Below are 12,514 nucleotides of genomic sequence, written 5' to 3'. Positions count from 1 at the left end.
TATATAATACATAATATTATATACAATTGCAAAGCTAACAATATTGTTTTGAGTTCTAAGTTTAACCATTATTAAACGTAAATATTAAAAATAAATGAATAAATAGTGAATAGTAGACAACAATTAACTTATAACAAAGAACAAAGATAAAAAGAGAAATAACAAAAAATAGATAACAAAATAAATAAATATATACTTATTATATATAATATATAATAAATACATATACTTTAGATTTTATGAATTTGTCAATAAACAAATAATAAAAGTAAAGAACCTGATTGCACACATTTATCAATAAATTTATTCTATATTAAATGAGTGTACATCTTTTCATGCATTGATTTTAAATAATGAAATGAATTTCATAACATAAAATTTACTATTTGAGAATTATAATACTAAACTAAATGCAAATCATAAACTACAATTTATTTATATAATAAATGCAGATCATACAGGTGAAATCCAAAATTTTCAAAAAATTAAAAATTAAAATCAAGATCACACTCTGATAAATATTTATTAAAGTTTAATAGGTTAAATCTATGAATGACTCTTTTACTTAATTTTATTTAACTTGCTGAAGAAGATTTATACACCTTTCAAAACTTTTCATTTTCTCATACCTACTTTTCATCTCCAAAAATCAATTATATTGTCAAAAATAAAAATACTTAAGATACATGTTCTCAAAGATGATGGTTTGCTTTTTTTGTTTCCATACACTTAAGATACATATTACAAAATTTTAAATTCGAAATATATGGTATTAAAATTTGTATTTGAAATTCAAAATCACAAAAAACTATTATAATATGGTAACAAAGTTTGATTAATTGTTTAATTCTTATTTAATTGATTTGGTAACAAAATCACAAATATGAATGATGTATGCACATCCTAATCCATCCTACCTCTCTGACTATATGTAGTGGGTTGTTTTAACTAAGAGACTTACGATATATAAAATAAAATTTGGTGTATTATTATTACATAATGTTAGTACATGGCCGAGTAGTACTCGGCCCAATGAGAAGAAACTGGCCGGGATCATCCCGACCCAGATAGGGGCGTCCCCACGTGATGGCCCAACCGCGAGGGCTTGGTTCCAGCGCAGCGCTGGCAGCCCAGTAAGCGCAGCGGCCGTGTACTTCCCGGCCCTCGTGGCCGAGTACACCCCGGCCCAAGGGGCAGCGGGCTGAACATGTGTTACAGAGGGGCATCATGCCATCAAACCTCAAGAAAGGAAGGAGTTGATATTGGAGAAGTACAGACGGCCAAGAAAGGAAGGAGTTGATATTGGAGAAGTACAGACGGCCAAGAAAGGAAGGAGTTGATATTTGAGAAGTACAGACGGCCAAACCCTAAAAAGGAAGGAACTGATATGTGAAAAGTACAGATGGACAAACTCTGGAATGGAAAGAACTGATCTTTATTAAAGGCACAAAAGAACAATTCCTGCCAATAAGGAAAGAGCCGATGCGTGCAACCTCAATCGGAAAAGAAGGAATCGATCCTCAAATACAAACGGCCCGCAAATATTAATAACAGGTCCATTAAGAAATTAGTATAAATTAAGGCCTAGTGAACAGGTAAAGGTACGCTTTTCTGATTAACATATCACTACCCATATCAATCACTCTCTAACTTGAGCGTCGGAGTGCCTGCAGGTACCCCCACCCCCGGAGTGTAGACGGCTGGGAGTCTCAGGAGGAGTCCAGGGAGGAACAGGAGGAGGTTCGACACAGAGGGTTCTTGAGACCGTCTGGTTCCGCACCTAAATAGTATCGATCAGGTACAATTGGCGCCCACCGTGGGGCCAGACAATTCTCAAGTAGGATGGTATCGACAAGAGCAGCAGTCGATCATAATTCAGTAGCAGCAGAGATGCAACGAGAGATGAACCGCCAGTTGGAAGAGTTAGGGCGCAAGAACCAGGAAGAGTTGAATGCCCTAAGAGAGGAGAACCAACGGATGCGAGCGCAAATTGAGCAGAATCCCCCCCACAGGGAGGAATCCTGCAGCAATGAAGAGGGAGGGGATGGTACCGGACGAGACGAGTCCCGAGCACAAACTACCACCAACCAAACAGAAGCAAGGCCCAGAGCAGCCAGACGCCACCCCTTTGTGGACGGGATCATGGAAGCAGAACTTCCCGCGCGCTGGAAGGTGTTAACTGTGAGCCAGTACGATGGCACTACTGATCCAGAGGAGCACGTGGACGTCTTCACCACCCAGGCAGGATTGTATACTTCGGACGACGCAATCCTCTGTCGTGTTTTCCCAACATCCCTGAAAGGGCCAGCACTCAATTGGTTCACACGATTGCCACCCAACTCTATCGACTGTTTCGATACGTTGGCCACCCGTTTCGGCATACAGTTTGCCACTAGTAAGCCATACCACCTTACTTCTCTGGCATTGGTAAATATACGACAGGAAAAAGGAGAGTCTCTACAGGAGTTTGTGGAACGATTCAGAAAGATATCCTTGAATATCTCTAATTTGAATCCTGAGGTCGCCATGCACTACCTCATCACAGCACTAAAGCCTGGCCCTTTTGTTGACAGTCTATGCAAGAAGCCCGTGAACAATCTAGACGAACTTCGGACCAGGGCCACTAAATTCATGCAAATGGAGGAATTGAAAGAATTTCGCAATACAACTCGATCGGATGCACAAGAGAAAAGGCACCATGATAGGGAGCGATCGGATGCACAGGTTCAAAGACTCTAGGCAGCCGAAATACAACAGGTACACACCACTCGTGTCCAACAGGGCAAGAATTCTGGAAGAAGCACTGAACACCGATCTAATAACAGCCCCTCGAAGGGCCCCGACTCCCCCGAACACCGACACCACCAAGCATTGTCGGTATCACCGAAATTATGGGCACACAACAAAGGAATGCTTTACCTTGAAAGACAAAATCGAGGAATTGATACAGGCAGGACACCTAAGAAGATTCGTAAAACGGGAAGGCGGGGGATTCTCCTCAAGGGGAGAACGAGAAAAGCGCTATGAGGAGCGACCACGAAGGACGTCAGAGTACCGAGATAGGGAAGGAGACCGCACCCGCAGAGGGGCCGAACCCAAAAAAGATGATGAGCGGGATACGAGAGAAAGGCCATTGAGAGGAGTAATCAACTACATCTCCGGAGGTTTCGCAGGAGGTGGGGCCACTACGTCTGCAAGAAAGAAGTATGTACGAGCAATCCATAGTGTCAACGCCGTGACAGTATGTCCCAGACGGCACATGCCACCCATCACGTTCCGAGACGACGATTTCCAAGCGATCGACCCCCAACATGACGACCCAATGGTGATATCAGTAGAGATCGAGGACTTCGCGGTCAGGAAAACTCTGGTGGACCCAGGTAGTTCGGTGGACATCCTATATTGGGGCAGTCTCAGGAAGCTGAAAATTCCAGAAGAAGAGATCCAGCAATACTTAGAGTCGATCGTGGGCTTCGCAGGGGAACGAGTGAATACGAAAGGCTACGTCGATTTATTCACCAAGTTCGGGACAAGAATGGTAACACGAACGGTAAAAATCTGGTACCTTATTGTTGATGCTCACACCTCTTATAATATTTTGCTAGGGAGACCCTCGTTGAATACGCTTGGTGCAGTAGTCTCCACATATCACTTGGCCATGAAGTTTCCATCCGCCTCAAGAGACATAATCACGGTGCATGTAGACCAACCGACTGCTCGCAGGTGTTACGCGGACAGTTTGAGAGAAAGATCCGAGTCTCCTCCCAGACGAGCAGTGAATAACATTGAGAAGGTCCCAGGGGAAGTAGAAGTAGAACTAGATCCTCGGGTCAGCAGCGAGGAGAGGGTGGAACCGATCGAAAGCACAGAGGAATTCCATTTCGATGAACATCGATACACCCATGTAAGCAGGACACTTGTAAAGACCCCCGAGATGCGGGAAGTGTTACAGAGGAACGTTGATTTGTTCGCCTGGAGTGCGGCCGACATGCCAGGCATCGACCCAAGAGTAGCCAGTCACAAACTGTCTATTTTTCGGGAAGCTCGGCCCATTGCACAGAAGAGAAGAAAGATGGGTGGAGAAAAAAGTGAAGCAGCCAGAGCAGAGGTACAGAAGTTAATTTCAGCAGGCTTCATCAAGGAGGTCACTTACACGACCTGGTTAGCCAACGTAGTGTTGGTAAAAAAGGCAAATGGAAAATGGCGGATGTGTACAGACTACACCAACCTCAACAAGGCGTGCCCTAAAGACACATACCCTCTCCCAAGCATCGACAGATTGGTAGACGGTGCAGTTGGACACAGGGTGCTCAGTTTTCTGGATGTGTACTCTGGGTACAATCAGATTCCAATGTATCCTCCCGACAAAGAAAAAACGGCATTCATCACGGAAGAAGCTAACTTTTACTATGAAGTCATGCCTTTTGGACTAAAGAATGCTGGCGCCACATACCAGCGGTTAATGGACAAGGTGTTTCGTCATCTCATCGGTAAATGTATGGAGGTCTACGTCGACGACATGGTAGTCATGTCAGATTCACTCGAACAACACGTCAAAGATTTGGATGAGGTCTTGGCAGCTGTACGGAAGTATGACATGAGACTGAATCCAGAAAAGTGTGTTTTCGGGGTTGCAGGCGGAAAGTTCTTGGGTTTCATGTTAACCCACAGGGGAATAGAGGCCAACCCCGATAAGTGCCAAGCGGTTGTCAACATGAGGAGTCCATCCAACATTAAAGAGATACAAAGATTGGTAGGGAGGCTAACTACGTTGTCACGTTTTATGCCTAAATTAGCAGAAAGAATCCAGCCGATGCTGAAGCTCCTGAAAAAAGCACAAAAATTCGTATGGGATGAGGCTTGCGAGCAATCTTTCCAATCACTAAAGGAATATTTGTCTTCTCCCCCAATACTACAGAAGCCTAGCAAGGGGAAACCCCTGTTAGTATATCTAGTCATCTCTACCAATGCTGTCAGCGCGGCCATTGTACAAGATCATGCGGGGGACCAGCAACCCGTATACTTTATCAGCAAAGCCCTACATGATGCAGAACTGCGGTACCAGACAGTGGAGAAGGTAATCCTAGCACTTGTGATAACAACCAGACGACTGCGACCGTACTTTCAGGGGAACGAGATAATAGTCAAGTCTGACTACCCCATACACAAAGTCTTGAGGCGACCCGACCTCGCCGGCCGAATGGTTGGGTGGTCCGTGGAACTATCTGAGTATCATCTTCGATGTGAAGCTCGAGGGCCGATCAAGGGGCAATGCCTGGCAGACTTTGTCAACGAATTAACGGGAGATCCTGACGTACGCGAGGAAGGTGGGATCCTGTCGGTGGATGGCTCCTCAAACGCGAAAGGCGGGGGCGCTGGGATTATTTTGCAAGGACCGAATGATTTTGGGCTTTGGCTTTAAACCCTCTAACAATCAGGCAGAATATGAGGCATTAATCGCAGGGTTGACCCTCGCAGCAGACATGGGAGCAGATACGGTGACATGCCGAACTGATACGCAACTGGTCGTAGGACACTTGGACGGCACTTTCCAGGTAAAGGACCCCCTCCTATTACGATATTATCACGTTGTGCAGGGCATGTTAAACAGATTCAGAACAGCAAGCGTAAAGCATGTTGATAGAGCCCAAAATGCCAGAGCCGACTTGCTCTCGAAGTTAGCAACTACCAAAGTCAAGGGACAACATCATACAGTGATCCATGCCACACTCGACCGTCCTACTGTAACTTTGGCAGAATGCAATACTACTGAGATAGTCGCACCAGAGGAGAAAGGGTGGATGACTCCTATTATACAGTTCATTCAACACGGTGACACAGATGGAATTGATGACCCTATCATGCGTAGGAAAGCTTCTCGATTCACTTTGGTTGGTGAAGAATTGTACAAACGGGGTTTCTCCAACCCTCTGTTAAAATGCGTCACAAACCACCAAGCCTAGTATATTATGGAAGAGTTACACACGGGAATTTGTGGCTTACATTCAGGATCGAGAACCATGGCAGCTCGGGTATTACGAGCACGATACTATTGGCCGACTGTTAAGGAAGACTACGAGAAGTACGTAAGGAAGTGCACCCAGTGCCAACAGCATGGTAACATGATATATCTCAAGTCAGAGGAGTTGCACGGTATTACCTCCCCTTGGCCTTTCGCCAAGTGGGGCATGGATATTCTAGGGCCCTTCAGCCCAGGGAAAGGTCAGGTAAAATTCTTGTTGGTAGCTATAGACTACTTTACTAAATGGATTGAGGCAGAGCCACTGGCCCTGATCACGGCCCAACAGGTACAAAAATTTGTCTGGAAGAATATAGTGTGCAGGTTTGGCATACCAAGCATCGTCATAACGGACAATGGTAGACAGTTCATCGACAAGGGGCTAGCTGAGTTCTATAGGGGACTCCATATACAACATATAACCAGCTCAGTCGAACACCCACAAACAAATGGGCAAGCCGAAGCAGCGAACAAGGTCATACTGCGAGAACTTAAAAAGAGGTTGGGAGATGCCAAAGGAAGGTGGGCTGACGAGTTATTAAAAGTCTTATGGGCATATCGCTGCACCCCTCAGTCAACAACACAAGAGACACCCTACTGCTTAGCATATGGAGTAGACGCAATGGTTCCGGTCGAGATTGGAGAGCCCTCTTTACGGCGCCGCCTGTTCGACGCGCGTCTTAATGAAGAAAGTATGCTAACAAGCCTGGACCTGGTTCAAGAGCTCCGAGATCAAGTTCGCATTCGGGAGGAAGCATCTAAACTAAGGGCCCAGCGCCGCTATAATACTAAAGTCAAACCCCGATCTTTTCGCCAGGGAGATCTAGTATGGCGTATGGCAAGTGCCGCTCGGAAGCACGAGGGGAAGTTCTCGCCCAATTGGGAAGGACCATTCCGAATCAGCGAAGCCGTGGGGAACAGCGCATACAGGTTGGAGCACCTATCCGGTGCCCCTGTCCCGACCACCTGGAACGCCTCACATCTCAAGTTTTATTACAGTTAGTTTGCCAAACATTTATTTTTCAGACTCTTTTGTGATTTTGATTGCGCAATAAATGATGTACTCTTTCCTACCTTGATCTTTTTTCCCTAAGGAGGGTTTTTGGTCAAGAAGGTTTTAACGAGGCATCATAGTCATAAATAAAGCATGATCATTTCATTTTCCTATAATTATCTTATCTATTGTCAACAAATGCATATATCTTGATCAAGAACAAATAACCGGCAAGATTTCACACTCTCTCATGGGAAAGGAAGCTTCATCGAACTAGATGATCCCCCCATACCTATACCAATGGGAAAGGAAGCTTCATCGCCCTAAATGATCCCCCCATACAAGCCAAAACCTAAGGTAAATACACAAACAAAAGCTTAAGGAGCAGATAACGTAAAAGAAAACGCAATCCTGGCCAGAAGTGGCCGAGTACATCCCGGCCAGGTACGGCTGAGCACATCCCGACCAACAGTGGTCAGCCACATCACGGCCCAAAGTGGCCGAACGCATCTCACCTTCACCTGCAAATACAAATAGCAACATACAAAGAGGCACACGCAACAGATGCAAACACAAAAGTCTAAAAGAAAGTTCAAAGCACCACATCCAAGCATATAATGTGTGTTAATACATGTCCAACAAATAGAAAAGTAAAGCTCGCGAAACAGTTTCTAAAAGTACGAAAATACAAAGTAACATATCAATCCTCGGGGGTAGGTTTCTGTTGCCCAGCCACACGAATGTCCTCCACAGCCATGACGGAACCCTGGTACACATCCTCATCAATATTGAAACGCCCATCTCCCGCGTCAAAGTTAAAGTAGTGAGCAGCCTGGCGCAGGGCCTTGTGGAAACCTTCCTCGTGCTAGGACATCACGTACCCCTCTAATTAGTAAATCCGGCCAGCCTTCTCAGTGTTATCCCTCTTCTTAGCGGCTAGCTCCTCCTCTAGACGCTCCAAAGCCGCCTGGGAATCCTCATCTTTCTTCTCAAAATCCCTGCAGCGCGCCTTCAAGATGTTACGCTCTGCTAGCAGCTGAGATCGTTCATTTTTTACACTTCCCAACTGAAGTGAAACCTTTTGCCTCCTGCTATTGGACTCGGCCAAATCCCTCTGTAAACTCTCTATCTCAGCAGCCAGTTTGCTTGTCTCTGGCAGTTGGCTTAGCACTGTGTTTAGATGGCGACCCATCACCATCGCCCTGGCGTGAAATTCATTCAGCGCGTACAACACAGTCTCAGGACGCATGGCTGAAACAATCTCAGCCTCCTCCAACGATAAGGAAACCTCTATGCCTTGGTTAATTTTGAGTTGTGCATCAAACATCGCAGACAAAGCATCAGCCGCACCGTCAACAGAGGAAGTGCCTCGAGACTTCTTGGGGGAGGATGACCGGGGAGTACTCGGCCTTGCGGCACAATCCCTATGCTTGCTTTTCTTCTTCGCCGCGGCCGGAGGCATCATGTCGCCCTTCTGGGAAGGCGTCTCCGCGGGAACACGGCTAGCACTTTCACCCCCTTTCCTCTTCTCCTCCTCCAGGTTTTTCCTCCTCAGCTCCAGAAACACTTCTTTGCCAGAAGGACCAGCAGCAGCCATGATATCTACAGAAAACGAAATAAGTGTTAGACCAAACATACCAGACGCATCTCTATGGGGAGTCAAACGAACATACATACCGAAAAGGTCGTCGCGCGTACGAGAGGAACTAAACACACCAATAATTTTCTTGGAGGAGAGTTTCGTGGGCAATTGGTCCAAATAAGACAGCACATACAGATCCTCCTGGTAAGGGATGCTCTCGGCCAAACTCGATAGGGGGTGGGATGTTTGGTCCAGTAGAACGGAAATTTGGGCTCGCCATTCTCAAAGTAAAAATATCCAGCCCCAGCGGACCGGATGACAACCTTAAAGAAACCAGTCTTAAACCTTTTAAAAGATTGTGTATAAGACGCAAGTAGACACTGGTGGCTTTGACCCACTAGAGACAACCAACTAACCAGATCCCCCGGACGCGTACAGTAGTACTGCAAGAAAACCTGAGGGGAGGGTCTCAAATGGAACACTCGGCAGACCAGTCGGAATGCTTGAAGGGACGCCTAACTGTTAGGATGCAGCTGGGTGGGAGCTACATTCAGCACCCGTAGCACTCCCATTGTAAAATCATCGAAGGGAAGACGCACATGCAAATCAGAGACTAAGGTAGAATACATGTAGAAAAAGTCATGCGAATGACCTTCTCGACCGTGACACACACTATCCCCACTCCTGGCTCGCTCTACACTAATAACACGATCGTCTACTGTATCAGCTAGAATATCATACTTCTTACGAAAATCAACTATGGTGGCAGATTTACTAAACCTAGACAGCGGGAGTTTCACCTGGGGATCTACCCACTCGTACCCCGGGTGACGCAGCGCCGAGAACTCCTCGGCACCCACAGAGTCCTCATCGTCCCTCTGCACACTATTACTACACGGGGAGTCAGACAAGGTCCCCTCCTCCTCAGAGTCGCTATGCCTACTAGAAAGATAATAAGCAGAGGAGGACGACATACCTGAGATGGCGCAGACGGGAAAGGCTCGGCTGGTGGTGGCTCACTTCCTAAATGACTCCTTTGTCTCACAATGTTAAGACCCCACCTCTATTTATAGTGGACCACTCTCACAAAAGTAGCCCCCTCATCACCATGAGATCTCGCTGCATCCAACGGTTGTCGGCACATCTCCTTTAAAACTTCCCACCTAAACCACCTCATTATGACAAGATAACCTCGAACGACGAGCCAAGTTAATATTTTATCTTTCCCCATAATTAAAACAAGACTCATAAATGCATATGGTTAGGAACGTCTCGGCACCATTTCCAAAGGCAGCACATCATAGTCTCTTGTGAACTTCGTTCACTACGAGCCTAGGGGGACTGGTGTTAGTACATGGCCGAGTAGTACTCGGCCCAATGAGAAGAAACTGGCCGGGATCATCCCGGCCCAAATAGGGGCGTCCCCACGTGATGGCCCAACCGAGAGGGCTTGGTTCCAGCGCAGCGCTGACAGCCCAGTAAGCGCAGCGGCCGTGTACTTCCCGGCCCTCGTGGCCGAGTACACCCCGGCCCAAGGGGCAGCGGGCTGAACATGTGTTACAGAGGGGCATCATGCCATCAAACCTCAAGAAAGGAAGGAGTTGATATTGGAGAAGTACAGACGGCCAAGAAAGGAAGGAGTTGATATTGGAGAAGTACAGACGGCCAAGAAAGGAAGGAGTTGATATTGGAGAAGTAGAGACGGCCAAGAAAGGAAGGAGTTGATATTTGAGAAGTACAGACGGCCAAACCCTAAAAAGGAAGGAACTGATATGTGAAAAGTACAGATGGACAAACTCTGGAATGGAAAGAACTGATCTTTATTAAAGGCACAAAAGAACAATTCCTGCCAATAAGGAAAGAGCCGATGCGTGCAACCTCAATCGGAAAAGAAGGAATCGATCCTCAAATACAAACGGCCCGCAAATATTAATAACAGGTCCATTAAGAAATTAGTATAAATTAAGGCCTAGTGAACAGGTAAAGGTACGCTTTTCTGATTAACATATCACTACCCATATCAATCACTCTCTAACTTGAGCGTTGGAGTGCCTGCAGGTACCCCCACCCCCGGAGTGCAGACGGCTGGGAGTCTCAGGAGGAGTCCAGGGAGGAACAGGAGGAGGTTCGACACAGAGGGTTCTTGAGACCGTCTGGTTCCGCACTTAAATAGTATCGATCAGGTACACATAATAAAAAAATGTTGGATAGAAAGGATATACACATAGACAAGAACTTGAAAGTCTATGTCTACTTAAACCATAAAATAAAATGAAAGATAGTTATAACATAACTATCATTATCACATTTTTGCTCTTATATTTTGTTGTACTTCAAAATGAAAATAGATTACCTATAATCATGTATCAATTTAATTGTTATTATACATCTTTATATTAACAAATTTACATGAAAAATATGTAAACATATATTATCATATAATAACATACTCTATTAAAAAACAAATAAAAAATAATAATTAAGGTCATTTAATTATTACAATTGTTTATTCATATTTCAAATATTGTTTGACACATGTAGTTTATCATTTGTTCTAAACTTAACATATTTTTATATATAAAAAGAATTTATATTATTATAAATAAACTTATCATATTTTTTTTATTATTCATTATTTTGATTAATTATTATTTAAAATAATAAATATTTCATAAATTTTACTATTTTTTATATAAAATAAAATACATGTATATAAATATTTAATAAATCTTTATTTCAATAAAATACTTGCATTGGAAGGTTGAATTCTTTATTTCCACGAATAACATTAATATACCATGTATGAAAATAATTAATGTAATAAAATATGGAAATATGAAAAGAATTAAAATAAAATAAAAGATGGAAAATAAATCAAAAGAAGCAATTTCTCATCTATCTTCATGAATAACATTAATAAAAATTTATTTACGAAAGAAATAATAATCAGTAACGTTATAATTAATGAATACAGAAAGTAATAAATACTAACTTTATAATTAAGAAATACTAAACCTTATTATGTTTTGGTTCTATACAAAATTGCGATTACAAAATTGGAAAATTATAATTGTATTAATTTTTAATAAAATATTTTTTTTATGTATTGCAACTGGATTTTGATGATATTATTATTTTTTATTGAGAAATGAATTTTAATTATATTAATGTTTAATTTAATTAAGTGAAAGGTAGTTGGGTGACTTAGAACATGTTCCTGCAGAGAACAAATAAGAGGTTAGACACGAGCGTCACCTTACCATGTAGTCCGCTATCTCCTCAGTTGGCCTCTTCCCATTCGATACATGTCGGCTTGAACCCAGGAGGGGTTACCTGCAGAAGAATCTCCGAAGCTCAAGTAAGTCAAAGCTCTCAAAGAGTCAAATCAGCGATTAATGAATGCATACCTTTAAATGATGGGGTCCACGTGTATTTATAGAACATTAATGACGTTTGACCATTGCATGGGCTGGGTTTTGACTTGGGCCCCAACTTGGGCCATGAGTGGGCCTGGGCCCCAAAATAGGCCCTGGAGGCCTATTGAAGGCGGGGCATTGATGTTAGTTGACTTTCTAGACAAGTAGTCGGTTTCGACCAGCTACCTGCCTAGGTGGCTTATGCCGGTGGTGTCCGGGTACTAGATGCTAGGCGGTTTTGATGTGTATATTGTTTACTTGGTTGAGTTTGGCTAGGTACGGTACACCAGTCCCCCAGCCTTGTCCGATATGAGTTGTCGGTCAAGGATTACATGTGTTGGTGAACTGGCAAAACCGGCTAGGTGTGATACACCAGTCCCCCAACCTTTAAGTGTGGTAAACAGTGTTAAGGCTTGGGATTTGCAGGTGTCAGAAGGTAGGTGCAATGGCGTCAGGTGGTCACATCGTTAACTTTTGGCGCCGTCGTTTTTTGTGTCATATCC

The 12,514-nt window shown here is 44.0% G+C and overlaps 1 protein-coding gene and 1 pseudogene across 1 annotated transcript; both read left to right on the top strand.

The window, feature by feature from the left end:
* Positions 1-1,842: 1,842 nt before the first annotated feature.
* Positions 1,843-5,422, top strand: LOC146886338 (uncharacterized; annotated as a pseudogene).
* A 61-nt stretch (positions 5,423-5,483) lies between these two features.
* On the top strand, positions 5,484-5,963 carry LOC146886337 (uncharacterized). The gene has a single exon (XM_085673399.1). The coding sequence runs from the start codon at positions 5,484-5,486 to the stop codon at positions 5,961-5,963; it is 480 nt and encodes a 159-aa protein (XP_085529525.1).
* Positions 5,964-12,514: the final 6,551 nt, after the last annotated feature.

Source organism: Vigna unguiculata, chromosome 5 (genome assembly GCF_037176805.1).
Source record: "Vigna unguiculata cultivar grain cowpea cultivar isolate G323 ecotype 2 chromosome 5, ASM3717680v1, whole genome shotgun sequence".
NCBI classification, from domain to species: Eukaryota; Viridiplantae; Streptophyta; class Magnoliopsida; order Fabales; family Fabaceae; genus Vigna; species Vigna unguiculata.
The sequence above is the reverse complement of the archived record's forward strand: the minus strand, read 5'-3'. Positions and strand labels throughout refer to the sequence as shown.

Bases quoted from the DNA above. Each gene is read 5' to 3' on its own strand.
- LOC146886337 (XM_085673399.1), top strand. From the start codon at position 5,484: ATGGGAGCAGATACGGTGACATGCCGAACTGATACGCAACTGGTCGTA.